The sequence below is a fragment of the Aspergillus chevalieri genome, chromosome 1 (assembly GCF_016861735.1).
Source record: "Aspergillus chevalieri M1 DNA, chromosome 1, nearly complete sequence".
Taxonomy (NCBI): Eukaryota; Fungi; Ascomycota; class Eurotiomycetes; order Eurotiales; family Aspergillaceae; genus Aspergillus; species Aspergillus chevalieri.
The window spans coordinates 2,117,698-2,145,247 of record NC_057362.1 but is presented as its reverse complement, the minus strand read 5'-3'; the positions used below and the strand labels follow the sequence as shown (position 1 = coordinate 2,145,247).

Here is a 27,550-nt window from a genome sequence, read left to right as displayed (position 1 = left end):
TGGCTCCGAATAACGCCGAACTGCCCAGTGATCAACCGAAACACAGATAAATCTGTGAACGGGATCGCTGGACACAGATCCGTGTGTGTTGAAGAAGAAGAAGAAAAAGAAAAAAGGCCGAGGAAGAAAAATTTTGGCTTTTATTTTGCGGCGCTAAGGTTGGTGGAGCCGCTAAGCGCGGTGGCTAGCCGCTTTACTATATTGGGGATAATGTGCTGAGGTAATCAAAACCTGTCTTGGCGCTTTGATGCGCTGCGCTGCATCCAACTTCATAACTGTTTCTGTCAGACCAACTTCTACGGCACACCTTGCACATCTGACCTCCGTTTCTTCTGAGCGCTTGACCAGTCTCACTTCCGACTCTTCAAAATGTCGGATGCGCTCTCCGTTGAACAGAACAACAAAATCCGAGCCGCGCTCGGCCTCAAACCTCTCCCCGTCCCCGGTGCCGACGCCACCGCCGGTCCAGAACACGATGATTCCGACTCGGACATCTCTTCAGACGAAGAAGACCCAGCAAGTACATTAGAATCCCGTCAAGCGCAAGCCGGTGAGAACTGGAAGAAACTCCAAGACGAAGCCGAGGCGAAGCGGAAACGGGAGGAAAGGAACGCGGCGATTAGAAAGGCGCGCGAGCAGGCACAGAAAAATGCTAAGCTCGAGGGGCCGACACTAGGTGAAACGGGTGGCGTGGAGGATACAAAGACTTGGTTGCAACAGGCGAAGAAGCGGCAGAAGAAGATTGAGAAGGAGCGGGCGCGTAAACTCGAGGAAGAACTAGAGGAGCGGGAACGGGCTGCGGCGGCGGAGTATACCTCGGCGGATTTGGCTGGTTTAAAGGTCGGGCATGAAGCTGGTGAATTCGGAGAAGGGGAAGAACATATCCTTACTCTTAAAGATACTGCTGTTGATCAGGAAGATGAGGATGATGAACTTGAGAACCAACATCTGAAAGAAAGCGAAAAAACGGCTGAGAAATTGGAACTGAAGAAGCGCAAACCTGCTTACGATCCGACCGAGGAAAACGCTGGAATTCTAGCACAATATGACGAGGAAATTGAAGGCAAAAAGCGAAAACGTTTCACCCTTGATGCCACCGGTTCGACTGCCGAAGAACGGGATGTCAAACGACAGGAAGTTTCCGAAAAGTTGAAGAAGAATGCCATCAGCCTTGACTTAGATCCTGAGCCCCAGGCCGCCCCCGTGTCCGATTACATGGACATTAGCGAAGTCAAGATCAAGAAGCCGAAAAAGAAGAAGTCGAAGACTACTAAGCAGCGCGCTGTATTGGATGACGAGGATATCTTCCCGGCTACCGAGTCGGGCAACGCGCCGGACGGGACATTGATGGAAGTTGACAACAACAATAACAACGGAACACCGGCCCCTGCCCCTGCTCCGCGAAAGCGGGTAAGCGAAGATGTTTCGTTTGCTGATGATGACGATCTACAAGCATCCCTCACACGGCAAAGACGTGCTGCTTTCAAGAAGCGTCAGAAGGTCAAGCCAGAAGATCTTGCGCGACAGCTCCGGGAAGAAGAATCGCAGACGCCGATGGAAGTTGAAAATGCAGAGAACGAAGAGGAGCCCGGTCTAGTCATCGACGAGACCTCCGAATTCGTCTCTAATTTACAGCGACCTACGCTCCCTGACCGCCGCGAAAGCCAGAAGACGGCTACACCTGCACCAGCTAAGGCGCCATCATCCCCCGTGGAAGAGCCTCACGTCGAGCCAGAAGCCGATGTGGACATGGACCGCACTTACAGTGGCATCGAGGACGAGGAGGAAGTCAAGGAGCGCTTCAAGCAGGACCAGGCCCAGGCGCAGCAGGAGATTAGCGGCACCGGATTGGAAGAGGAAACTACATTAGACCAAGGACTGGGAGCTACATTGTCTATGCTTAAGCAACGTGGTCTCGTGAAACAGACCGACAGTGCTCAGCACAATGCACTCTTCCGGGAGCGCCAGCGCTTCTTACATGAAAAGCAACACCTCGAAAGCGAAGCTGAAAAGCGTGCTCGCCAACAGAGAGAGCGCGATCGTGCCTCGGGCAAGCTGGATCGCATGTCTGCTCGCGAACGAGAAGAGCACGCCCGTTGGGAGAACAAGCAGCGTGACCAGCAGGAGGCACGCCACATGGCCGATGTGTTCAACCGCGAATACAAGCCGGACGTACAGCTCAAGTACGTGGATGAATATGGTCGTCTCATGAACCAGAAGGAAGCGTTTAAGCATCTGAGCCACCAGTTCCACGGCAAGGGCAGTGGCAAGATGAAGACCGAGAAGCGTTTGAAAAAGATCGACGAAGAGAAGCAGCGCGAGGCAATGAGTACATTGGACAGCAGTCAGCATACGGGTATGAACAATGCGATGGGGGCGACGGCACGAAAGAACCGGCAAGCGGGTGTGCGATTGGGTTGATCTCTTCTTACTATTTTTGTCTATATATGAGAGGTAGAGGCTATTGCATAGGCAATGGATGATGGATTTTCCGGGGGCATTAAATGATACTCCGGAGGAGCAACGAACTAAGCGAGGATTGACCACTTGGCATGTGGAGATACATTACTGTACCTTTTTTTATTACTACCCCGGCGCACCTTGTCGATTGTACTATCCCGAATAGGCAAGCGTGAGGTTCTCCAACGTGTGAGGGGAAAAAACAGTGGATCCTGTCTGAATCAGTTCACCGAAAACGGCGTCACATGATAGTTAAGTCACATGATTTTTGGAGATTGATAACTGAATATCTGGGGTTTTACGATTGTTTATGTGCGTCAGTGAGTATGACATGGACAATGCATAGAACCGGGTCCTTTAGAGTATATAACGTAGCAATTGTATAGAAATAACGAAAAATTCCAAGAAAAATCAAGAAAAACTCCGTCGGAACTCTCCTCCATCACATGAGCCTAAAAAAGTCCAGAATCCACACAACAACATCGCAACATCTCCGACAGCGGATCGCTTCTTATTTACCCGCACAGCTCGAACTCTTCTTTTCTCCCCTCTTCCTCTCTTTTAACCACCTCCCCATCTTTCTTCGTTTGGGCCTACACTCGTCTCATTCTCTTGGTTCTTACCTCCAGAGGATTCACTCTAGTGACCTTCACCTTAGCTAGTCGTCACAATGTTGTCCACCCTCCGAATTGCCCGCACCGCTGGCTCGCGCCAGGCCAACTTGCGTACCAGCATCGTTGGTGCCAGATTCGCGTCCGCTTGGTCCAACGTTCCTCAGGGTCCTCCGGTATGCTCGATACAATGCTGATTGGATTGATTGAGGTTGTTGGTTTGGAATGCAATTGCTGACGGAAGGGGTGGTAGGACGCTATCCTGGGTATCACCGAAGCCTTCAAGGCCGACTCATTCAAGGAGAAGATTAACCTGGGTGTTGGTGCTTACCGTATGTTTTTTTCTTTTCTCCTTCATCTTCCTTTCAGTCTGCCCTTTCGGAGTTTTTCTCCGCGTGGATTGATCGCTAGCTGTGACGTGAGTCATTGGATGGACGTTGATCTTTGTTCTACTTGAACAGGTGACGACCAAGGCAAGCCCTACGTTCTGCCCTCCGTTCGCGCTGCTGAGGACAAGGTTGTTGCCTCTCGTTTCGACAAGGAGTACGCCGGCATCACTGGTATTCCTTCTTTCACTAAGGCTGCTGCGGAACTCGCCTACGGTGCCGATTCTGCCGTCCTCAAGGACGACCGTCTCGTTATCACCCAGTCCATCTCGGGTACCGGTGCCCTGAGAATCGGTGGTGCTTTCCTGCAGCGCTTCTACCCTCACGCAAAGAAAATCTACCTCCCCACCCCCAGCTGGGCCAACCACAACGCTGTCTTCAAGGACTCTGGTCTCGAGGTGGAGAAGTACCGCTACTACAACAAGGACACCATCGGTCTCGACTTCGAGGGTCTGCTTGCCGACATCAAGGCTGCTCCTGAGAATAGCATCATCCTGCTCCACGCCTGCGCTCACAACCCTACCGGTGTTGACCCGACTCAGGACCAATGGCGCAAGATTAGCGACGTCATGAAGCAGAAGGGCCACTTTGCCTTCTTCGACATGGCCTACCAGGGTTTTGCCAGCGGTAACGCTGACCAGGATGCTTTCGCTCCTCGTCACTTTGTGAAGGAGGGCCACAACATTGCTCTGTGCCAGAGTTTCGCTAAGAATATGGGCCTCTACGGTGAGCGTGTTGGTGCTTTCTCCCTCGTCTGTGAGTCCGCCGAGGAGAAGAAGCGCGTGGACTCCCAGATTAAGATTCTCATCCGTCCCTTCTACTCGAACCCCCCTGTTCACGGTGCTCGCGTTGCCTCGACCATCATGAACGACCCCGCCTTGAATCAGCAGTGGCTGGGGGAAGTCAAGGGCATGGCTGACCGTATTATTGAGATGCGTGCTCTTCTCAAGAAGAACCTGGAGGACCTTGGCAGCAAGCACGACTGGTCGCACATCACTAGCCAGGTAAGTACAGTTTGGATTGCTTTCCACTTCATCACTAACTAATTGATTAGATCGGTATGTTCGCGTACACCGGTCTCAAGCCCGAGCAGATGGATGCTCTCGCCAAGGAGGTACGTTAATCATACCCTCAATAAATGTATTTTAAGCTAATGACTTCCAGCACTCCGTCTACGCCACCAAGGACGGCCGTATCTCCGTTGCTGGTATCACTTCCGGCAACGTCCGTCGCCTGGCCGAGTCCATCTTCAAGGTGACTGGCTAAATTTAATTTGATCACGAGATGAAAGTGATGAGTTGAACGAAGTCAAGAGCAGGAGGTGGTCATGGTTGAATCGATCTCATTGTACTGATATCCCACTTGTCTGTTAGATTAGCAATTTATGATGCATGGCTTGGTTATGTTTTGATGGATGTAATGGCTGAATGACTGATATTGAATAATGCTTTGGAAGTTGTCATCCAAGAGATGCCTATATGCTAATATCTTGATGCATACAGGACAGCAGTCGAAAATTCCATTGAACCAGGGAAAAAGAACCCCAACCCTGGTTTCCATGGTTTTAACCAAGCCATCGAAACCTTTCAAACTCCCCTCGCAACCCCCTCCACCTCCCCACTGCGAACAGTCTTCCCCGTTCCCTTAATCCTATCCAACACGGTGTCATACGAAACCTCCGGCCCAACGACAATGGAAACGGTTTGTTCGGCGACGCTCGTATCAACAGATTTCAGGCCTATGTTATCCGCCTATATGAGCAACTAAACCTGTAGCTCTAGAAGGGAAAGGAAGAGAAAAGCATGCCTTCGAGGTCTTTGAGAGCGTCACGGATAGCATTGGCGCAGCCGTCGCAGCCCATTTGGACGTTGAACTTGTACGAGGACTCGTGGATGGACATAGTGTCTGTTTGACTCGAAGTAGATATGATGATTGAGAAAAAACTGGATTCTGAAATGCTAGCATGGTTACTTGCTATATGTACTACCGTCGGGATGTATGGCCTAGCATTCAGATTGCGCTGTTTTCGCGCTTTCTTGTAAGATTGGAGGGTACCTCGGAAATAAAAAGTTACCGTATATAGCTTAGTATGTAATTAGTGGTAGGGTTTGCCACTTAGAACCGGTTATAATTGGAAAAATGAAAGGTAGTGAGATATTAAAGCATAATTCTATTAAGCATTACGTACAACTAGTCAGCATGATCAGAGCTCTGCATCAAGAGATCAGGCGGTATCGGCCAAGAATCAATTAAATATAGAGACATCGGATCGAGCGACATATCCCAGTCAGAGAGCAGTTGCTCCTATCATAGAGCGTGATTAGCTTGAGTTGGTTAGTGTATGTGGCTGTGAGGTCACCTACGAAAGAATCCCCTGCAGCGCCTTCCACGAATGCTGGATTTGAGTTTTGTTCAGGTGATTCTGTTTGTTGTGATGGTCGAGTCTTGTTTGTTTGAGGTCGCCCGTACTTGAAAAAATAATTGCTTAGTGTCTTGTGTGTCTCGTTTAGCATAGGGAAGAAGCCTCACAGGAACATGCAACCCCATATTATCTCCATCTCCACCAGCCTCAGAGCTTGATGTCGCGAAGTTCGTCTCACCTGCAAGTAGCAAATCTCGACATCGACGAGCTGCGCGTGGACAGGCATCATCCAAAGTCATGGTATCCTCGTTATCAATACTACCGCTGAGCTGCGGAAGGACGTTGAAAGCTCGGCCTTGTCTTTTTGCAGAAGCAAGGAGCATGCGAAGTAGCATGTATGCTTTGCAGGTTCGTTTTTCCGTGCGGACTTTGAATTCAAAATATCTTATAGCACTTTCGATATTCTGGAATAGCACTATGCGTTGGTAGTATGACGGGTTTGGTTCGATGGAATCAGAAGGTGGGAATAAGGTATTGGGGTTATCTTTGGCTTGTAGTCTGAGCTCGAAGCATAGTGATGCCGTGGCGTGGAACACATCATCGCGAAACATTCCACCTCTCAATCGGAGGAGGTAAGGGTAATTGCTCGTACTGTAGTCGATTGGCATATTCTGTACAGTGTGCGTAGAGGGCTTGAGCTGAGATAGCACGGCTAAGCTAGCCTGTACACACAAGTGTCGCGAGACGACATATTGCTCATTGTGGTTCTCAGCTAGACTGAGGAAAAACGGCCTGTGGAGTGCAAGAAGACATCGATATACGAGAAAAAGATAGAGTGACCGTCGGAAGATAAGGCCCTGGTTTGGATTTCCAGAGTGCTCATCTATGGCAGACGTATTGGCTTGTAATTCAACTGGGGCTTCTGCAAGTCCAGCTGTGAGAGTTTCGCTTAGTTGGTTGACATCATCGTAACTCATGTTGAATCGGACACTGTTAATTGATTTGGCGATCCGGAGCCTTGCTTGTAATGTTTGAGCAAGCGCAATCTGGAACGAGGTTCTGGTATGGACATTGATCGGTTTGGACGGCGGCAGCTGGGTTGATTCCACCAACAGATCCTCATCTTCCACATTAGATGGTGGATTGCAATCAAAATCTTCCCATGATATTGCAACTGGCACTCCGCTATAAAGTGCAGTCTGTAACTCCAGTTCAATAATAGTCAACCAGAGTCGCTTCCGAATCTCAGCCCAAAACGGTGCTCTATTGGGAAAGTTGACAGGATCTCTATGGAGACCCATCATAACGGCTTCTCGCACGAGAAAGCCTGAGCTCATTCCAGTCAGATCGCCCTCCCAAGCAATAGCTTGCCGCGCGATGAGCAGTAAACATTTGACCTGGATCATGTCCAGACTGAGCTGAGCATGGTTTGTCCCGGATCCTACCCATGATGCAACTGTTCGAATCCAAATTTGGGAGTTTCTTTTCAACCAATCTGGATCAGTCTCTGCTAATGCGAGTGCTTCATTATCAGCAAAGCAACTTGCACAGGTCATCGAGGCCAGTAGCTTTGCAGCAAAGACATCCGTGCATGACTTGCACCCAGAGCGTTCTCCACAGGAAATCCAAAAGGCGTTATACTCTATCATGAATGAAGGAACATGTAATATCCGAAGAGTGTTCTCAAAAGTAGAGAAATAGAGATCGATAAGATAGTCAGCAAGGGCACGACTGGGTATTAAACTCTCCAGCTCCGCGGACCGGGGACCACGATCAACCCGAGCCTGCTGATTTTCATGCAGTCTCATCTCATGCTTTAGCCGCTTTAGTGAAAGGTACTCCGCGAAAGGTGAATTGGTGGGATTTTGCTTCTCCCGGTGATAGTCGCGCAAGTGTGCGTTTAGATCAGGGAACTTCCCGATTTGGAATCAGTATCTAGGTAAACGTAAGGATGGAGGGTGGCATCCTACCAAGCTTAGTGTCATTGCCCAATGACTTCGCCCAAAGAACCTGGTTTTCTGATCCTTGCCACGAAATGAAAGAGAAGGGAGTGATTGGATGGGATCGATCGAGGAAGGCCATGGCAGCGAGGCGTTGGGTAAGTTGGAAGAGCTCGGCATCTCATCTAAAACCTGGCCCTGACTCTCTAAATGCTCAAGATGATGTGTAGCGCATCTTCCTTCTGCAGTAGGTGTAGATGGTATAGCAATGTACTGCCTGGAGGGTTGCACTCGCACTGGGACACGCGGCCGCGGCGCTGCGGAAACTGGGGCAGAGGATGTCGTAGATGCCGCAGGATAATAACATGATTCGACAATCTTGGACCTCACACACTGACTACAAGGCGTGAGTCGATCACATCTAATCTTGCGCTTTCTGCACGTAGCACATGAGAGGATGGCCCGATGCCTCCGAGGAGAGCTGACGTTACTTTGCCGGTTCACCCTCATGATGCTCCGTCTGGAGTTCTGTAACTGTTGCGAGAGCTCCATAGCAGCGGCCCTATTTTAGAGATTGTTCTAAGCAAGCCATAAGCTGTTACAAATATCAAGAGTGAGCGATACGATGTCGATGTTTGTATCTTTTGTTCGCGATTTCGGATTTTGCACCGGATCGGAGATAAATTTCATTCGTACACAGCCAAATCTTCAATCCACACGCACATAATCTACGACTATATATATCTTTGAATTCACAGGGCAACCACCTCACAGACTGATCATAATCGAGCGCATGGCCTCCATACAACCGACCGGTCCTCCCCTAGTCACAACAAATTAGATTTTGACATAAGCTTCCACAAACAACTTGGCATTGCTTTGCGGTCTTCGCGATGCTCGTTTCACTCATAGCAGATTCACTGGCCACGGTGGACAAATTTTTCAGGTTCGCCAGAATCTCAGGCTGAAGGGTGACTGAGTGTATTCCATATGCATGGAAGCACTCATTGATGGTTCTAGCAGCAGTGGTGAATGTGGACATATCATCGTCGGACAAAGTGACATGGACGGATGCCAATGACTTAGCCTGATTCAACCGCCAGACATGGAGTTCATGAACGGCGAGAACCCCTGGTACCTATAGCCAGAAGAGGTATCAAGATTAGACGAATTCGGGAACGTGTAAAGAGAATGGCGCTTACCTTTTCCAGGTCATGCTTCACATCGTCGTGGTCTACCCCACTCGGAGCACTCTGCAACAGGATGAGGCCAGCTTTTTTGACTATATATTGTTAGTGCTATATTGGTTGTGAGAAGGCATAATGCTCACTTAAGGGAATAGAAGAGGCCAAAATCATCAATGCGATTCCCATGCTCGCCGCCGGATCTGCATAATACCTTCCACCGTAGTGAGCCAGCCAGATCACCAATGCTGCGGCCATAACTCCCAGGTTATTTCCAGCATCTCCAAGTACATGGATCAAGACACCCATCATAGCTAGGTCACGCTTAGGACAGTGGGGGCCGGTCTTGGACGCATCGTAGTGTTTATGGTGAAGGTGCTGGTGGGTATCAGTCTTTTTTTACTGACATTGAAGCAATGAAGAAATAGATCTAAGAACGCCAACCTTTTCGTCGAATAACCCTACCGAATCAAAATTCTCAGGGGGGGCAACTTCGTGTTCCACGCCATGGTGATCATGACTATGATCATGGCCATGATCATGATCTGCACCAAGCTCAGCCAGGTCGAACTAAATCGCAGAAGCCACAAGAAGAAGTCACCATGCAAGAACAGAATGCTTATTATGTTGAGACCAAAGCCAATGGCTCCCATGATGAAAACCAACTTCGGTTTCTCAACCTCTGTTTATTCAGACACATTAGACTGGGGCTCAAAAGACGGCTTCGTAAATTCCGAACGAACCTTGTAATGACACAAACCGCTCAATTGACTGAAGAAATACGCTGATTCCTAGCCCGAACAACAGGACTCCGTTGAAGAAGGCGCCCAGCAGTTGTGCCCGTTGCCATCCATATGTCAGAGTTTTTGGAGGGTTATGCTTCCCGGAAATCTAATGCGGAATGAGATGAAACAGTTTGTTTTCAAGTAATAGGGAGAAGACATACAATTGCAGCCACGAGTGCAATAACGAACCCAACCAAATCATTCAACTAGGTGCGACAACTAGTTAGCGTCTAGGCTTGGCGACCAGGCGTTTGACCAGAGGTTGATTAATATACGTAGTGAAATGCATCCGCTATCAAAGCTAGAGAATGCGTATAGAAGCCGACTGATATACAATATCAGCGAAGTTTGCTCAACAATGGCCATAGTCCAAGATTCGCTTACCGGATATCTCTGCCACAAAGAAGCTGAGGGAGATCCCGATCACAGCACTCAGTCGTTGAACTCGAGAGATTTTGAACGCCATTCGTATGGTTTTTGTTTCTGACAGATGTAGATAAGCATGTCTTTTTGCGCAGGGAACATTTCATCCTATAAGTACTTCGTGGAATTTTTGTATGTTTTTATCGCCGCTCCGAGAAACACAAGACCGGAAATATACCTTCCCTCTAAGGAAAGCACAAGAACCGTCTCGGGACCGCTTTTCGGAGCACGGAAGTACTTGCAATAGCGCCCCGACAAGTTGTAAACACAACATAGCACGTATAGAGGATGCTCGAGGACGGGCACGCAAATACAATTCTGTTGGTACAATCAGATATCGAGAAGGTATATTCATGGCTCTCTCAGTTGTCGATAAGATATATCAATGGCACTCGAATACATTCCAGATGGATCCATCGCCAAAGAGCAATGCGACGGAAACTGTCAATGAACCAGCTATATCCAGGACGCTAGGAAGACACTCTGCACAGGGAATGGTGGAGCAACGGATTTGGATCGTGTTGGTGTTGCTCAGGATAGTCAAGATTGCGTACCATAATGGACATTGGGGCTGAAATCGATGAGCCTGTATGGGTGTTAGAAATAAAGGGTAAAAGAACCATGTACATACACACTTACTGTTTTTATTTACAGCCATCCTGGACGATAACTCGTAAGGACTGGAGAATGAGATAGGCCGATGTTGTGCTTGAGGAAGAGTTAGACATTGAAAGAAAGGAAGCCAACGCCAGTGACATGATGCACTTTATTTCTTCCGCCATCCAAATACATCAGCACAATATTGAACATCTAATTACTAAGAACCGAATTCCTTTCGAGTATATGCTGTTGTCCTATATAATGTGCTTCTTTATTACGCTTTTCCGGCATATATCTCTTATGTATAGATCCTGAAATTGAGAATTATGATTGACCATTTCAGATCTTCGAGAGCAGCGTGGTCTCGCCCATGAATATTTTCTTGTCAATGGCAGATTCGTGAAGCCAATTTGTGCCCTTGGAAGCGATTCGGGTACCCTGAAGGGCTTTGGAACGCGTCCACCTAGAGGCAACTTCTGTCGCAATGCCGTCGCCATCAGAAGATGCATCATACATGAGCAGACAGGAGCACACGATTGCGGCCACATGCTCAAGAAGTTCCCTTCCACGCCACAAGAGTTCTTCCTTGCTGAGTTTACCTGTTATTTCCCGCAAAGCATCAAGTATCTGCTGCACAACAGCGCACTCCTCTCCGAACTTAGACTGGCAGACATTGAGAACATCCTTCACCCATTCCGCAAAAACCGTGTCGACCACCTTCCCCCCTCCAAGACGTTTATCAGTAACGACTCGAACCACATCTTCCGCCATCACGCTAATTGTTCCTTCCCAGATAGGATTAACGGCGGTATCACGAAATATCTTCGCAATGTTCAGTAGGCCACCGTCTTCGTTGTTTTCGCAGTAGCCAACCCCCCCAAGACACTCCATACAAGCACGTAGTCCGTGTACCGCATTGACACTGACCACAGCTTTCATGACTGGGGTGATAAGTCGAAGAAGGGTTGCCGCCTTGGTGCTATCCTGTGGAATTAGGTTGGCGGCCTTTGTGTTGCGAACCATCGATTCCCAGTCTTGCTCTACAGTGCCTTGCAATGCAACACTAAAGAACGTGAAATGCATTGCCGCCCAATACTTCATGGTTTCGCTTGCCATCCATCGAGTGTGTTGCGCGTTTTCTTGAAGGAGGGCCCCTCGCACCTTGCGGACCCGAGTGTACGCCCGGCATATTGCGAGACCACGGCCCCAACCCGCAGCAGACCCGCCTGCGGTATACAGTCGAGTGATGTTAAGGACCGTAGCAATTTCTTTCACACCTTTGCCCTTTTGGCCTATTAGCCAGCCCCGGACTCCCTTCAATTCCAGCTCAGCTGTAGGCAGAGACTTGGTACCGAGTTTATTCTTAAGGCGCTGAATTCGAATTCCATTTAGCTCGCCCGCATCGTTCTGCTTACCGGAGCGGCGTCGCGTGGGTGTGTAGAACAGACTAAGCCCCTCGTCCGTTTGGGCTAGCATAAGAGTCATGTCCGAGTCTGTTGCACTGCTGAACCACTTGAAGCCATCAATACGCCATGGGCCCAACGGCATACCGTGAGCGTCAAGCTCTCGCCCAGACTCCATGTCTCGGGACAATTCTTCCGCAGTCAGCCGTCGCGCAACTGTTTCTGTCTCTCGTACATCGCTCCCGCCGGTACGCTCGGTCATCCACTGCCCAGTCGTCCAGGCCTCGTTAGGGTTACTCGATATCAGTCGCCGGTATGCCTCACGAAGCACCCCGCTGCGCCCGGGTTGGTCACCGTCAGGGTCATCCAAGCGCCCCGCCAGCAACTTCGCCGCTCCATCCGTCATCGACGCGGGACAGCCAGTCATGGCAGCACTACTACTCCAAACATGGTTCAGCGCGAACTGATGAACCCGTCGATTCCATGTATGGTTATCCTTTTGATACGCCACAGCGACCAATCCCTCTTCTTGTCCGATCGCTTTAAGTTCTCTCCAGCCTTCGCCTGTCCATAGAGGATCGATCCGATTTTCTTCACCGAACGTGGTGAGTGGCCGGAGAACGGGTTGATTTATCTCGGCATCGGTGGCCAGACGTAGGGTTGACGGATGGAGGGCGCGTCGACCAAGCTTGTGAATAGAGGTACCCACTTGATCAGATTTCCTTGGAAGATATAAGCCCAGTATTCTCGCAAAGACTGTATCATCTGATACAGCATGGGAACCTTGCTGCTGAATATCGGCGTGTGTATACGCAGGGGGCACATCGGGTAAAACTTGAAAGAACCCGTCCGTGGATGACGAGGGTTTTTTCTGAGTTTCCATGATTCCGCTGAGCTGCAAAATGCGAAATAATATGCGACAATGAAAAATGGCAGCTCTATGCCAGCATTCGGCGAGCTTCATTTATGTCTCCGCAACCGAGGTTTGCCTTTTACGGCCGAGGTTATTATGCAACAGAACGACATCGGTGGGGTGTCCACCAGAGATTTGGCCTCTCGGATAAAAACATGGAAATTCTAATGGACGCGACGTGAAGATCCACGGATTATCCAATGCAGGGAGCAGTATGTCCATTTGGCACATGGCTGAACATCCTCAAACCCGAAGTTGAGGCGAATGCAGAATTTCAAGTATTTGTCTTTTTACTAGCACTCCTATGACAGTCCCAAAAAGCCGCTTGTCGGGCCCCTTCAGATATAGCTGGTGGTCTTCTATGAAAAACATTTCATGACCCAAGTGCTCAGTGGCAAGCCTTCCCATACTTCCGCAACCGCAGATAATTATACGGCAACGGAGCCAAATACCCAGCTCCCATCGATACCACAGCTGCGAGCCAAAACTGCAAATGTCCAAAGTCTACCACGCCACCAGTGAGATGGTAGTCAACCACGTTCTCTGCTACTTCCATCGCCAACATTGACACCATACTCATCCCCATCGCGGTACGAGCGGCAGTCGGCCACGAGAGCCGATCAGCTCCTAGCCGGAGAAGGGACGTCTCGAGGATGATCGAGGTGGTGATGCCGGATGCCACTACAACAGTTAATAATGTGGGGGGATGTTAGAGGCGAGGGAAGGTACTTGATGCAGCCATGATAGCCCCCATCCCAAGCTCCGGATAAACCGTTTGAAGCAGCCACATGGTGGAAAAGTCACCAGCTGTACAACCAACCAGGCAGCGCAATGTATTGATACCAGCTCGTTTCCATGTGGAGCGATGGGCCCAGAACTGGGGTTGCCAAGGAGAAGATGCTGCAGTTTTCTGGCTATGGCAACTTACACCTTGGGTTGCAGGGGACTCTTTGTGCTGATTTAAGGAGTAAACTTGGAGTTGAGACGAGGAACAGAGAAGCCGCGAGTGAAGAGAGGTAGGACGTAGGGGAACACCCTTTTGGGGGCAAATTAAACGACACGTTCGATACATGTTGGTAGAGATTGGGGAATCTAGTCCCTGTGTCTTTCCAATATCTTACTTTCTACTGATATATAATAAGCACACCTTGGCTAAAGAAGCAGTAGTAGGAAGGGCGGCGAAGAAAAGAGGCAAAAACCGCGCAAACGGCGATTCGGGCTTCTGATATCGATAATCTCTCCATAGCGTTAGACCGAATGACATCCATTGACCCACAGCGGAAACTAACTTGAAACAGAAAATATAATTTCCGTCGCATACTGCAGAACCATCTTGGATGTCCCTAAGGATACAAAACGCACAAATGGCGCATTCCGTTCCCGGGTATGTGTCAAGTGGCAAGGGACAAAATGGTGCAAAGAGGGATCAGAAAGAAGAAAAGAAGAGTCATTTATGCCAGGGAGGCTTCTCGTCAAAGCTAGAAGAGAGGCCTTGGTTAGCCGAGGGAATTATTAAACCCTCCTCTTCCATACGTCCCTCTCTGTTGGTCTCATCTCATATACTTGTCTTATTTACCTTCATCTACTGGCTTGGACTTTACTTCAAAGCTATCCTGGCACAGTATGGTACCAAATGCACATAAACGCCCGCCTGGATCGAGGCAAACGACCATCCTGGTGAACAACCTGCACTGCCCGTCCTGTATCGTTAATATCGAAGAAACGCTCTCCGTTCTTTATCCACCTCCACTTTCTATATCGACCTCGATTGTGCTGCGTAAGATCAAGATCGTCCACCTCGATACGCTCAGTCCCTCCCGGATAGTCCGTGCTCTCGCAGATGCCGCTTTCGAGATCGACAGCGTGCTGCCTCCCAGCGACTCCGAAGATTTGGAACTCTACGACGCTTCGCGCTTGAACCCCCCCAAAACGGATTTACAGAAGCTGCATGCTCAAAAATGCGATGAATGTGCTTTGCGCCAGGAAGGACCACCCTCTGGCGTTTCGAGCTCTACTGAAGTCGAGGCTCTGCCCAAAAAGGATAGCTCAGAGACCACTATATCCGCTAGCTCTAGTGATGTCGACCTCACATCCATCAACACCGACCACTGCACCGGCTCACTAACTCGAATCATGCTGGCTATCAACGGCATGTCATGCAGCTCATGCGTGAGCAAGATCGCCGCTGCGATACAGGAAAAGCCTTGGGTCCGAACTGCAGATGTCAACCTGCTAACCAGCAGCGTTTCTGTTGTCCTGTTGGATGGGTTTCGCGTGGATGAGGTTCTCAGGACTGTCAAAGACGCTGGATACAATGCAGAACTGATTGACAGGGAAGAGGTCCAGCCCCCGGAACAGAGCAAGCCAACATTCGCTTCAGCGGATATCTGGCGGGACACGTACGCCATCGGTGGCATGTCTTGCAGTTCCTGTGTTGGGAAGGTTACGGGCACGTTGAACCATCATGACTGGATCACAAAGGTTGATGTAAACCTTAACCTTATATCCAGCAGCGGGATGGTGGAGTTTCAAGGAGAGGGCCATCTGGAGCAGATTGTCAACACCATACAGTCTCGGTTATTCTGCGACGCTCAGTGATATCGAAAACATCGCTTCCTCTGTCGATGAGGGCGAATGCAACCCCAGGCAATTGGTTACCCTTCAGATAGACGGTATGCACTGTACACACTGTCCGAAAAGAGTTCTAGAAGCCGTGGAAACTTATTCAGACCGGCTCGAGGTGACCGACCCTCCAACCGAGAAAACTTATAAGCTCACGGTGAGCTACATTCCAGAAGCTCCCCATTTTACCGTTCGGCACATCCTTTGCACCATTTCCGACATCGACAAAGCTTTTACGGTGTCCATCTACCATCCACCGACCCTGGAAGAGCGGTCGCACGCGATGCATCGCCGACAGCAGTGGCAGATTGCGAGTCGCCTAATCTTGGCTGTGCTTTCAGCCATCCCAACATTTATCATCGGTGTAGTGTACACGTCTCTGGTCTCCAAGGATAGTCCGGCCGAAAATATTTCGAAGAGCCTATGTGGTCTGGCCAGGCTACCCGAATCGAGTGGGCTCTGCTACTCACCTCTACGCCAGTCTACTTCGCTGCGGACATCTTCCACCGTCGCATGATCAGAGCTCAAGGCACTATAGCGAATTGGTAGCCAGACGCCAATTCTCCGCCGATTCTACCGTTTCGGAAGCATGGATATGCTCATGTCTCTCGGAACCTCGATCGCGTATCTCTCCTCGATTGCGTTTCTGGCTATCAATGCCTCTCGACCTGTCGATAATGGCCATTCGACACAGAAAAAACTCGTTTTTCGATGCTATCGTCTTCTTGACCATGTTCCTGATGGTTGGACGGCTTCTCGAGGCATACAGCAAAGCCAAGGCGGGTGACGCGGTGAGCTTGCTCAGCAAGCTGCGACCCACAGAAGCTATCCTCGTCGACCGCGACGCAAAGAACGGCAATGTTATAATCCCGATTGACCAGCTCGAACCTGGGGATGTGGTCCGGGTTGCGAATGGGGCCTCTCCACCCTACGACGGGATCGTGGTAGAGGGCGAATCTCGATTCGACGAGTCCAGTCTGACGGGAGAGTCGAAGCCCGTTGCCAAAAAAGCCGGCGACGAAATTTTCTCGGGAACGATCAACCAGGCGAACGTCATCACCATGAAAATCACCCGGCGGTCCGGGGACTCGATGCTTGACCAGATCATCGACGCCGTTCGCCAAGGACAAATCCGGAGAGCTCCCATTGAGCGCGTTGCAGATGCGATTACTGGGGTCTTTGTACCTGCAATAACCCTAATTTCTATCCTGGATTGGATCATTTGGTTGAGTCTTGGGGTCTCAGGCAGGCTGCCAGAAGACTGGATGGACAATAACGTCGGGGGCTGGCCATTTTTGTGGCTGCAGTTCGCAATCTCTGTCTTCGTGGTGGCATGTCCCTGTGGTATCGGCCTCGCTGCTCCGACTGCTCTGTTTGTTGGTAGTGGTCTCGCGGCCAAACATGGTATCCTGGTCAAGGGCGGTGGTGAGGCTTTTCAAGAAGCGAGCCATCTCGACTGCATCGTTTTCGACAAAACAGGGACAATCACTGAGGGTGGGGAGCAGGCAGTTACTGGTTACCAGATGCCATATGGCGGAGAAATCGACAGAGTCTGGGGTGCGTTGTTGGATCTCGAGCAAAACAGTAGCCATCCTATTGCGCGAGCGATGGTTTCCTTTGCCACATCAATGAACCCGCCTGCCCTCCGGGCTACTGCGGTGGTCGAAAATCCGGGAAAGGGGATGAAGGGCTCATTTCCAGTCACTGCTGGCACGAACTCAATGCGACTCGATGTCATTGTAGGAAATGAGACCTTGATGCATGGTCACAGCGTATCAATTTCTTAATGCTGCAACACTGGACACTTGGAAGCGCGAAGCCAAATCCGTCGTCCTCGTTGCTGCAAGAACCCGTCCTGACTCAACCACGAGCACAGCACCATGGGAACTTGCCATAATGCTGGCCGTCGCCGACCCCGTCCGATTAGAAGCCAAAAATATACTTCAAGCCCTACGGGATCGAAAGATTGCGGTATGGATGATCTCCGGCGACAACCCAACGACTGCACACGCAATAGGCAAGACCGTCGGAATTCCACCTGAGAACATCATCGCTGGCGTCCTACCCGAGCAACAAAAAACCGACAAGATCCAATACCTCCAGAAGACCCTCCATGGAACAGGAACGACCTCCAAACGCGCGCTCATAGCCATGGTTGGCGATGGAATCAACGACTCCCCGGCGCTGACAGTCGCCGACGTGGGCATTGCCATTGGATCCGGCTCCGACATTGCTATCTCCTCTGCCGAATTTGTCTCGGTTACTTCGTGTCTTGGGTCTTTGCTTACATTATCGATCTCAGTCGGGTTGTGTTCCGACGGATCAAGTTTAACTTGATGGGCGTTGGTGTATAACTGCCTTGCTGTGCCGGTGGCTGCGGGCGTTTTCTATCCTATTGTCAGCAATGGGAGCCATGTGCGGCTGGATCCGGTCTGGTCTATTTTGGCTATGGCGTTGAGCAGCGTTAGTGTGGTTTGTAGTAGTTTATTGATGAGAACTCGGATTCCGTTGGTGGGTTTCCAGTCGAAGAAACCGTCAGCTTAACTGAATCGTCTTAGCAGTCACATGGCAGCATATTTTGAAAAGAAGATAGTTTTTGGTTAGGTGGGTTTATATGTCAATGATACTTGTTTTGCTGCGATTACTCTTTTAACTAGTAAAATATTGCACAAGAAGGCTCTGTTACCGAAGCCACAGTACCGCCAGCTGACCGACATGGTTCAAGATGCCGCGGTAGCCAAATCACAGTGGTCATACAGCGGCGGTACTGCCGCTATGATTTGAACACTTTCCATTCTTGAAGCGGAATTCCAGTGGCCAAGCATGGCTGAATATCTTGATCTTTGAAGCCTGGGTGCCTGTGGACACTTAAAGTGACAACATCTATCAGTTTAGTTCTTCTTTCCAATCAATGCATTTGATCCTGTATGAATCATAAAAGACAGGCTTTTGAACTTCCCTGATAGTGATAACCACTATGCATTTCAACACTGGTGTCCAGATTCTATTTCTGGTTGGTGTTTTGGCCATTTTCACGGGCTCAGCTAGGATAATGGAACATCCAGCTCATGGTTTCTACCTGGGTAGCTATCGACGAGAATAATTGACATGAGGAAGGAAGAAAGAAGGTAGCGCTGCAAACTATCAATAAAGCAAACAACACTGCATCACATGACACTCTGCTTCACATGATAGTCAACCAACGTGACCAGGCCATCACAAAGTATGGCATGCTCCTTACATGTAATGGGCTATTGGATGGTTTCCTGCGAGTAATGCTGTGTAGCTGTTAGAGGAGAGTACTCGTCCATTTGTTCTTGGGTGTGAATTGGGTTTGATACACATGATTTGGATAGCACACTGCAAGAAGCTTGTTGTGTTTGTCTCAAGTCACCTTTGACCAGCCTGTATCTTTGACAGGCTATCAATGTGAAAAGTCTCATGATCACTGACTTGAGGGTATCCAAAGCATCCAGATGCATGTTTGTGAAGCCCCTCATTATAGCTCAACTTTATTATCCATCAAGTAATGTTCTTGTACAAAGTACGGATTGTAAGATACATCCATGTAATTTGTTTCAACCCGGCCGACTTGACTGCATGATTCAAAGTCCAAACGCGCGAGCGTTGATTGGCCTATCAAGGCAACGGAATCACTGACCGATGCGTACCTTGAAAATGTGCTTCGGTCACATGAGGGAAATGCTGACTGATTTTCAGCACAAAAGCATTCCTACTTGTACAAATAGCTGTTGGTAGAGATGCGAAACAGCGGACATATCTACATATGCACAGTAATCACCGCGGTCCACTCCGATGCAGCTCGCATTGAGAGACTCATTGAGACGGATATTGTCCCCGCGAGAATTCGGATTTTGTCTTAACGTTCTCTGGGATAATATTGGACCTCCAGCACTTTGCTGTCCGCGATTTTGTGCAGCAACAAGCGGTATTTCCCGATCCCGCTCGTCAAGATTCCCGACTGCCGATTGTTCTTCTGTCGGTATTAGCCATGTTCATGCAGGGTATTTATTCCTATTGTTCATGACTCTCGGATGCATGCCTGACCAACACACGAGCATACTATTTTCGATGTATTGCATGGAATTGACTACTTGTAGACACAGTAGTATGTACTCTTAGTGTTACCCGGGCGATGTTGACCTCCATTTGATCGAAGTGGAATACCGATCATACGGTCGGTATCCAGTATCATAATCGAGCTCTCAGTAACCGCGGAAAGTAACCCGCCATAAGGTTAAGCCGTGGAGCGTGCAAATTCAGGCGTAGCGCGGCTGTTTCGATATCCCGTAGCACTAGTGAGGTTTGTTGGTTGTCATCCGCCCTTAACTAGCTGTACCTGTATGTACGTGGCTCAGCATGGATTGAAACGGCATCTTACCAGTATTTCAAGTAGGTACTGATCAGCAGGGAGTCTGGAACTAGACCGGACTAGTGTCTGAATTAATATAGCATGGAAGTCGGTATGTTCTTGATTTTTTCCACAGTACTCTGTGCTCTGTACTCCATACTAAAATAAAAGTGGCAGGGAACCTTGCGCATTTCAGCCAGCCATCGGAAGTACATGGGTCATGTGTGCATATTCCGTACAGTACAATAGATCGAGTTACATGCAGAGTATATCCTCGAGATCAGTAACCTTAAGTCGGTAAATATTGAATGTAAAGTGACCGGGGAGATCCTCATACAACTAGCATTTTATGGCCTGTTTTTCTTCAGCTCTGCTTCAGCTCTGGGGATGTGACCGATCTGAGTGTGGACGGAGTATTCCGTCAATAGCAGCAGCTCTTGTGAAACTGGACAGAACGGGATGATCTTCCGCCCACGATAAGGTGATCTATTTGATGCTGATCTCGCTTCAACAGTCCTCACCTGCAAGGTATGACTTATATCAGTTTGTGCTCGTCTTTTCTCTAACATATAATTATATACATAGTTACAGGAATATTCCATAACTACTCTGCTCAGCCTCTACTGCGCCCCTAAATAGAATACGTACGGTAATACGCCAAGAAGGATTATTCCTTACCCAGACGCCGATCTTATCCCAATTATGGGGTGTCAAGACTTCGGAAAAAGGCTCGGATGACCCACCAGACTCTAATCTCTGTTTCCTACTGGCCAGCCCAGCGGGGGAGGTGGTTTAGCGTCCGTCGCAGTGTTGTACGGTATTATTACCAGAGGTTACAGTACTGAATTAATGAAGAGAAGAAAAGAAATAAGACAAAATGGGCGTTTCCAGTTGTTTATACAGACTTGTACAGAGCGCTCAGTACACAGTAGAGGGGCGCACACAAATGAAGTCAGATTGATGGCAGGGGTCTCCCAGAACCAGAGCCAATCATCCCATGGGCGAATGTAACAGCCCAGACGACGGTCTCGAACTAGTATCAGGTATTACAAGTAGGTACAAGTACTCTGTCCAGTGGGCTGAGGAACAACCGTACATACATACTTGCTGGGATAATGATGTTGCTGCATCGCCACTACTGCGCCCAGAATAGCATGATACATTGTGGCCAATCTATTGTATCAGCAGGATTAGTATGAATTGTACAGAGTAGAATAGCGCTACTTATATACAAGTACACTGTAGTAGTGTATTGTAGAGTAGGTCTGTATTGTGCGACGTACGGTAATACCATACATACGGCTCTCCGCTTTGAAGCCGCCTTGCTCTCAGTCTTGCCGTTCCTTTTGGCAATCATCTCTCATTCTCTCATTCTCTCGCCTCTCTCTCTTTTCTTTTTCTCTTTCTTTTCCCTCTTCCCCTCATTCTCTCTCCCATCTTCTCTCTCCTCCCTTATCTCTATCACCACTCTTCTTTCTCGTCCTTTTCTCACTCTCTTTCTTTGTTCTCTCTTTCTCCCATTGTTCTGCATGTCTCCCTCCCTACTACTTCCTCTGCTCTCGTCCACCACTTGTTGACCTTGTTCTGCAATGGGACTTGGTGGCACTCAAAACTTTTCTGCTTGCCATTCCGCATGCAATTCTCATAATTTCATTTTCATTGCTTGATCGCCGATTTTATATGGCAGACGGTCCTCGCTCCTTCCGTGCATTCACCCGGTGAACCTGCAGCGGTCACGCTGCCATCCGTTCCTACCCCGGTTCTCGAACTCTTCCTCTCCTACCTCAACCGTCAATTCTCCTTTCCTGTATCCACCTCAGGAACACCCCTCCGACGAATTCCCACGAGAAAACGATCACCTCCTGTCCTTGTCATGTCGGCCCTAGATGTCCCCGAGACCGGGTTGTCTCTCTGCAGACAGGCCCCAGGTACCGACGCTGCAACCAGACCAACCAATGTCATGCGGTTAAATCTGGCTCAGAACACCGTCGATGAGTTAATACAGTCGCTGCGCGAGAATAAATCGGCTCGAATACGTTTTGGAAAACACCAAACCCTCTACTACGGCTCCAAATCCCAGCACTTCCATTCCACTCCCGAGGCTCACCGATCCGAGATCTACACTTGTGGATCCGCCTCCGACAAAGAGAACGCATATTTCACTGGTGTTTTGAGCCATAGGTTAGAGGTCCAGAAGGCCCGGGAGGCCACTGCGGCCACCGATCAGGCATTGGCCAACCTCGAGCAGAGTTTAAATGCTTACGAGCAAGGAAAAGAGTCCAAGAAGACGCACATTATTGATGACATCAATCAAGTCAAGTCTCTTCGGGGGAAGCCTTCTGGTCTTTTACGCACTCCTGCCAGCAAGGTCGAACGGGAAAAGGACCGCCTCCTCAAAACATCATCTGCCAATCGTTCTCTCTCCTCTAGTCCTGGCCTGGGCGTCTCCCGTTCCCCGGCCTCTATCCCTACCCTCACACCTACTTCCGCCCCCGCGACTCAAAATAAAGATCGAATTCGCCTCGATGCCCTCAAGGTCCCCTTCATTCACCTCCTCGCCGTCCGCGCCGTCTCCGTTAAGTTCCTCGCCGGCGTGACCCGCGCCTCCCTCGATGATTGCACGGTCCTGACTCAGAAGTATGGTGTTGAGAACCGACTCAACCGGGACAAATTCGACCTCAAAGACAAAGCCTACAAGGATCTTGATGTGTGGAACTTCCCCTACCCGTCTCAGGAAGACCGGCAGGAAGCCATTGAGAATGCCATCTCCGCCTTCGATCGGATGCGCATCTCTCGCTCTGACAAACAATGGCAGATGCTGTTACCCAGGGAAGAACGGGGCAAAGGCAAGTGTCTGTCGCGACTCAACTTGTCGACGGGGCCTATCAAGAAGCCTGCCACATCCCGAGTCCAAGCAGACGACAAGGATGGTGATATGACGGGCCATGAGACCGACAGGGCCAGTACTAGCGGCGCGAAGACCGCAACTACACAGAAAAAACGGACAGGCGAGAAGGACTCGGCAGCTGCCAAGAAGGCTCCCGCGAAAGGCAAGACTGCTACAAACAGCACGTTGACCGGCCGTGTTACCAAGAAGGCTGAGCGCAAGCCCGCCGCGAAGTCGGATGCCAAGGTCAAATCGGCAGAATATGTCCACGAATCAGATGAGGACGAAGACACAGAAATGCCGGATGTCCCAGCGATGACCGATAAGACGCGGGAGAAGACGGATGCCACGGAGAGGACACAACCGAAGCCTGCTGCCAAACGAGACGTATCTCATGCTCCGGAAACCAAACATCCGGCGCCTTCTAAAGCAGAAAAGTCGGAGCGTCCTCTACCTAAGGCTGATACCACAACAAACCCTCACCCGCATCCCGCTAAACAGACTACCGCATTAAAGAAGCCGCCATCGTCTCGGGCATCCAACTCTCCCCAAAAGCCGTCACCCCTTGGTTCATCGCCCCCGACCAATGCATCTGAGATTCGTACCCATAGTCGTTCTTCCAGTCAAAATCATCCACCTTCCGGCACATCCTCTTCTTCTTCCTCGCCTCTGATTTCGCAAATCTCGCGACCGAAACAACAACAACACCAACAACAACAACAACCCAAGGCTACCGCCACCAGCGCCCCCAAAGCTGCTCAAACTAATGGTGCTGTCAAGTCGACGCCGGTGACAAATCCGTTGAAGCGCAAGGCGGAAGCGGAACGGCCTTCAATTCGTCAAACTCATACCATTACAAACGGGAGCTTGGAGCATAAACGCCGGCGAGCCCCAAGTACTTCCAGCGGCAGTACAGGTAGCGCCTCACCGCCCATGAGCTATGAGCTGCTTCGCCGACAACTGCGTGAGAAGTCGCAAAGATTCAAGCAACGTTATGCTAAATACCGTACGTTGTACGAGGCGATGGCAAGACATCCAGACCCTCCGCGGGCGGAACTGGATAATTTACAACGACAGCACGCATCCCTTCAACGAACCAAGAAAGAAATCTGGGACGAGGATCGACGGCTCCGGGAAGAGCTACGAAGATAACAATGCCGTTACTGATTTTCATGCACCCAATATTTTTCATCGTGGACGGGACATGACCCATGTTCTGAGTTATTGCATTCATATCATAACACCTTTTTGTTTTCAGCTTATTGGATTGCATCACAGCATGAGGAAACAACAGACCCAATTACCGTTGGCGTTCCTTTTTTTTTTTTTCCCTGGAAATTGGCTTCTGTCCTTTTATTGAGTTCTTAATTTTTTTTTGGTTTATTCGGATTATTTTCTTGCATATTGACCCCCCTCGTGCTACAGCAGAGCATTTGCATAATTATTTGCATAGATATCTAGCATCTGTCATTACTGCTAGGACATAGAAACTCGAAATTTTACTGAATCTAATTGCATTTATGATCAATTCCGGCTTGGAAGGTGATTGGAATATGCTCGTACTGTTACGAATTATTACCCCGGATTAACCCAGATACCACTCACTAAGCCATTTTGGGACTAGTCCGGTATGTGCACGTGGCTCCCGAGTGTCCGGGATTGGAAATAGTGCCGTCATTGTCATTACATACGCGTATTGTATCATTACCAAGCCCTTACGCCGCGGCTTTGCGTCCGACTGCTGGGCGACGTCATTCCTCGTTATGGCGCTAGACCGCAGCAGGCTTAGTGCCGTTATCTTGATAGCGGTAACAAAGGCGGTAAGCCCAGTGCTGACCTAATCCGTTTTGGAAGCGTAGCACATCCAGACCAGACCAGCAACTTGATGCGAGGGACCACCAACTCCGCTCGGTGGCATTTCTGACACTCAGCTGCATCATCTCATACTGATTGGCCGTCATTGCTTCTTTCCGCCAGTGACAATTGAACAGGGGGGGGGGAAAGAACAAGCGGTGTTTTGATTCAATTCCGTTGCGTCCCGGACGATTTTCCATTCGACGAGCCCGTCATAAGTGGTTGCCATTTGGACTGGGATTGCAGTTGAGGGGCGAAGCAATCATAGCAATCGGGTCTCGGTTTGGCAAGCAGTATTATAATTCGTTTTTGTTTAGTCGAGGGGTATCCCGGTAGACTTGACGTCAAGGCCCATGTCGTCTTCTCGTCCTCGCGGCCGGGTTGGCCAGAGAAGTCCTACGGTGTTGGTATGTGATTTTCTTTTTTTTCTTTTTTCTTCTTCATTTCTACGCAATGGTTCTGTGCAATATGGCTTATCGTGCGTTTGGGTATAGGTTACCGACTCGCGCGAACAACACCCGCTAAATCCACAGCGCCGTCGTCGTTCCCCATCAACCCGCTTCATCACCGTTGATAATGTCCTCCAATATGCTTCCGATGTCCCCTCCATGCAACAGCGCCATCCACTCCCGAACACGCGCTCTCGTCCCCGTTCGCGTCTTGCCTCAGCCGCCGGGGGGTTAATTGGAAGTTCAGGTAGTGCAGGAATCCATGGCGGAACGGCCAGTTCGTCGGGGACGGTCGGTCGACTCGCGGCGCAACCGCGTCTTCCTCCGCGCAGTACGAAACTCAGCGAGAAACTGGTCCTTCTTCCGGAGACGTCGCAGATGGAAGAAGAAGGTGATGTTGATGAAGAAGAAGACGAATACGACGACGAAGCGGTGGATGAGGAATTGGTCGAGCGACTTGCGAAAGACAAGGGCTGGGATCCGGAGCGGATACGGCAGCAATTATTGACGCAGAAGAAACTTGGTGGTGACTTTGGGGTGGATAATGATATTGCGCCGTTGCTGGCTGAAGAGGAATTACTGCGTCGTCGCAAGGTTGGGCCGGAGAGGGCGAAGAGCTATGCGGAGCGGTTGCCCAAGGCTCGTCGCGCAGAGAAGCTGGCGCGTGTTACGGCTTATTGTACGGCACAGGCATATAAGATGAGCTCGCTGGCGTCGTTTGTCAAGGAGCAGCATGGAGGACGGACAAAGCTGTACGACGACTGTTTGTACACGGCGTACCATTTGCCACTTTTGCCGGGGAATGATGGGTATCGACTGCGGAGTAGTCCGATGGTGAAGAAACCGGGAGGCAAGTCTCTGCTTGATGAGGAGATCGAGCGGAATGAGCTGCGCGATTATCATGATGAATTTAACATGGAGGCGGAAGAGCATTCAGTTGGGGGTCGCATGCGCCATGTGGAGGATGATTTGCATCAACATGAACAGGAAACTCCTGATAGTGTTGACAGATTGATCCATAATGTCAACCAGGAGAGTCACCGGATGGAAGAAGGAACGGATACGCCAGAGCGGCCATCGAGTGCACCGGGTAGCACCAGCCACGAACACCATTCCCCCAGCGACATTCAAGATAGACCAACAGCCACAACAGAAGCAAGAACAACAAGCACACCCTCAATGACCGCTGCCGCCGCCCGTCTCGCATACGACGTAGCAGAAATGTTCGTCTTCAGCTACGGCGTAGTCGTCTTCTGGAACCTAACGGAGAAGCAAGAAAAAGACATTCTAGCCGATCTTGCCTTCGCCACATCCTCTGTGACAGGCAGCCCAATCCCACTAGCCACCATGCCCCTACAGGAAGAAGACTTCGAGACGGAAGAGTTCCACTTTGAATACTCAACTGAGATCTCGCGGCCGCGCGTGTACAACGACATGATCACCCTACGAAACGGCGACCACATGATCAAACTCGCAATCAGCCACGGCATCGCCCAAAGCACCAAACTGTGCTTCTTCGAAGAAGTCATGGCACGACAAATGGCCGAAGCCAAAGACGTGCCCCGCCGTCTAGCCATCACGGGAAAACTAGGCCTGAAACGAGAAGAAGTCTTCAGAATCCTCGGACGACTATTCAAGAGTCGAGTAGAAGTCAACCTGTCTTCGAATATGCTCGACGTGCCCAATTTCTTCTGGGAAAGCGAACCAACACTATACCCACTGTACATTGCTGTTCGGGAGTATCTGGAGATCAAGCCACGGATTCAGGTCCTCAATGAACGCTGCCGCGTGTTTCTGGATTTGGCAGAGATTCTGTCCGACTCGATTGCTGACAATAGAACCTCTCGTATGTCGCTTCCTCTCCCCCTCCCTTCCCTTATCACCCATTCATTTCACATAAAAGGGAAAGAATCAAGCTAATAACGAGTCAGACCAAACCTGGATCATCATCGTCCTGATCATAATCTCCATCCTCGTCACAACGTCAGAAGTCTTTTTGCGTTTCGGTATGATTTCATCCTCGTCGTCCTCGTCCGCTGGTATGGTTGTCGCGCGTGCTTTCGGGCTAGGGTCAAATTCGGATTTGTCAACAGGTGCAGGCGCGGGCGCATGTAATTGTCCTGCGATTCCGGATTCGAATTCTACGGGGTTGAGGGTGAATTATTAGTTTTTTTCTTCGTCTGGTCTAGTTAGGTGTTCAAGGGTGGTTTGTTGTCTTTAGTATCAGGGTAGTTATGTACATATATTAACTTGACACTATATTACCAGAATACCTTTTCTATGGTTTTATCAAGTACAG

The 27,550-nt window shown here is 49.7% G+C and overlaps 13 protein-coding genes across 13 annotated transcripts; 8 read left to right on the top strand and 5 right to left on the bottom strand.

Annotated features, from left to right (window-relative positions):
* Positions 1-369: 369 nt before the first annotated feature.
* On the top strand, positions 370-2,421 carry ACHE_10774A (U4/U6-U5 snRNP complex subunit SNU66; the record flags this gene model as incomplete). Its single annotated transcript, XM_043283008.1, has 1 exon — positions 370-2,421. One exon carries the CDS (start codon positions 370-372, stop codon positions 2,419-2,421), a length of 2,052 nt encoding a protein of 683 aa, XP_043131894.1.
* A 709-nt stretch (positions 2,422-3,130) lies between these two features.
* Positions 3,131-4,723, top strand: GOT2 (putative aspartate aminotransferase; the record flags this gene model as incomplete). The annotated part of the gene is made up of 5 exons (XM_043282997.1): positions 3,131-3,247; positions 3,325-3,403; positions 3,533-4,461; positions 4,512-4,571; positions 4,622-4,723. 5 exons carry the CDS (start codon positions 3,131-3,133, stop codon positions 4,721-4,723), a joined length of 1,287 nt encoding a protein of 428 aa, XP_043131893.1.
* Positions 4,724-5,647: 924 nt separating this feature from the next.
* ACHE_10772S (uncharacterized protein) lies at positions 5,648-8,311 on the bottom strand (the record flags this gene model as incomplete). The annotated part of the gene is made up of 4 exons (XM_043282986.1): positions 5,648-5,761; positions 5,821-5,925; positions 5,987-7,732; positions 7,790-8,311. The coding sequence occupies 4 exons, from the start codon at positions 8,309-8,311 to the stop codon at positions 5,648-5,650; spliced, it is 2,487 nt and encodes an 828-aa protein (XP_043131892.1).
* Positions 8,312-8,582: 271 nt separating this feature from the next.
* Positions 8,583-10,194, bottom strand: ACHE_10771S (cation diffusion facilitator family transporter; the record flags this gene model as incomplete). The annotated part of the gene is made up of 9 exons (XM_043282975.1): positions 8,583-8,897; positions 8,962-9,041; positions 9,090-9,321; positions 9,388-9,488; positions 9,545-9,625; positions 9,687-9,834; positions 9,890-9,934; positions 10,004-10,053; positions 10,113-10,194. The coding sequence occupies 9 exons, from the start codon at positions 10,192-10,194 to the stop codon at positions 8,583-8,585; spliced, it is 1,134 nt and encodes a 377-aa protein (XP_043131891.1).
* Positions 10,195-11,090: 896 nt separating this feature from the next.
* On the bottom strand, positions 11,091-13,037 carry ACHE_10770S (putative acyl-CoA dehydrogenase; the record flags this gene model as incomplete). The annotated part of the gene is made up of 1 exon (XM_043282964.1): positions 11,091-13,037. One exon carries the CDS (start codon positions 13,035-13,037, stop codon positions 11,091-11,093), a length of 1,947 nt encoding a protein of 648 aa, XP_043131890.1.
* A 418-nt stretch (positions 13,038-13,455) lies between these two features.
* Positions 13,456-13,857, bottom strand: ACHE_10769S (DUF4396 domain-containing protein; the record flags this gene model as incomplete). The annotated part of the gene is made up of 2 exons (XM_043282952.1): positions 13,456-13,748; positions 13,797-13,857. 2 exons carry the CDS (start codon positions 13,855-13,857, stop codon positions 13,456-13,458), a joined length of 354 nt encoding a protein of 117 aa, XP_043131889.1.
* An 833-nt stretch (positions 13,858-14,690) lies between these two features.
* On the top strand, positions 14,691-15,665 carry ACHE_10768A (uncharacterized protein; the record flags this gene model as incomplete). Its single annotated transcript, XM_043282941.1, has 1 exon — positions 14,691-15,665. One exon carries the CDS (start codon positions 14,691-14,693, stop codon positions 15,663-15,665), a length of 975 nt encoding a protein of 324 aa, XP_043131888.1.
* Positions 15,666-15,741: 76 nt separating this feature from the next.
* Positions 15,742-16,206, top strand: ACHE_10767A (uncharacterized protein; the record flags this gene model as incomplete). Its single annotated transcript, XM_043282930.1, has 1 exon — positions 15,742-16,206. The coding sequence occupies one exon, from the start codon at positions 15,742-15,744 to the stop codon at positions 16,204-16,206; it is 465 nt and encodes a 154-aa protein (XP_043131887.1).
* Positions 16,207-16,366: 160 nt separating this feature from the next.
* On the top strand, positions 16,367-17,476 carry ACHE_10766A (uncharacterized protein; the record flags this gene model as incomplete). The annotated part of the gene is made up of 1 exon (XM_043282919.1): positions 16,367-17,476. The coding sequence occupies one exon, from the start codon at positions 16,367-16,369 to the stop codon at positions 17,474-17,476; it is 1,110 nt and encodes a 369-aa protein (XP_043131886.1).
* Positions 17,477-17,585: 109 nt separating this feature from the next.
* Positions 17,586-18,026, top strand: ACHE_10765A (uncharacterized protein; the record flags this gene model as incomplete). Its single annotated transcript, XM_043282908.1, has 1 exon — positions 17,586-18,026. One exon carries the CDS (start codon positions 17,586-17,588, stop codon positions 18,024-18,026), a length of 441 nt encoding a protein of 146 aa, XP_043131885.1.
* A 1,379-nt stretch (positions 18,027-19,405) lies between these two features.
* Positions 19,406-19,792, bottom strand: ACHE_10764S (uncharacterized protein; the record flags this gene model as incomplete). The annotated part of the gene is made up of 2 exons (XM_043282897.1): positions 19,406-19,683; positions 19,753-19,792. The coding sequence occupies 2 exons, from the start codon at positions 19,790-19,792 to the stop codon at positions 19,406-19,408; spliced, it is 318 nt and encodes a 105-aa protein (XP_043131884.1).
* A 2,142-nt stretch (positions 19,793-21,934) lies between these two features.
* On the top strand, positions 21,935-24,100 carry ACHE_10763A (uncharacterized protein; the record flags this gene model as incomplete). Its single annotated transcript, XM_043282886.1, has 1 exon — positions 21,935-24,100. The coding sequence occupies one exon, from the start codon at positions 21,935-21,937 to the stop codon at positions 24,098-24,100; it is 2,166 nt and encodes a 721-aa protein (XP_043131883.1).
* Positions 24,101-25,155: 1,055 nt separating this feature from the next.
* Positions 25,156-27,418, top strand: ACHE_10762A (RMD1 family protein; the record flags this gene model as incomplete). The annotated part of the gene is made up of 3 exons (XM_043282875.1): positions 25,156-25,209; positions 25,297-27,097; positions 27,183-27,418. The coding sequence occupies 3 exons, from the start codon at positions 25,156-25,158 to the stop codon at positions 27,416-27,418; spliced, it is 2,091 nt and encodes a 696-aa protein (XP_043131882.1).
* Between the last annotated feature and the right edge of the window lie 132 nt (positions 27,419-27,550).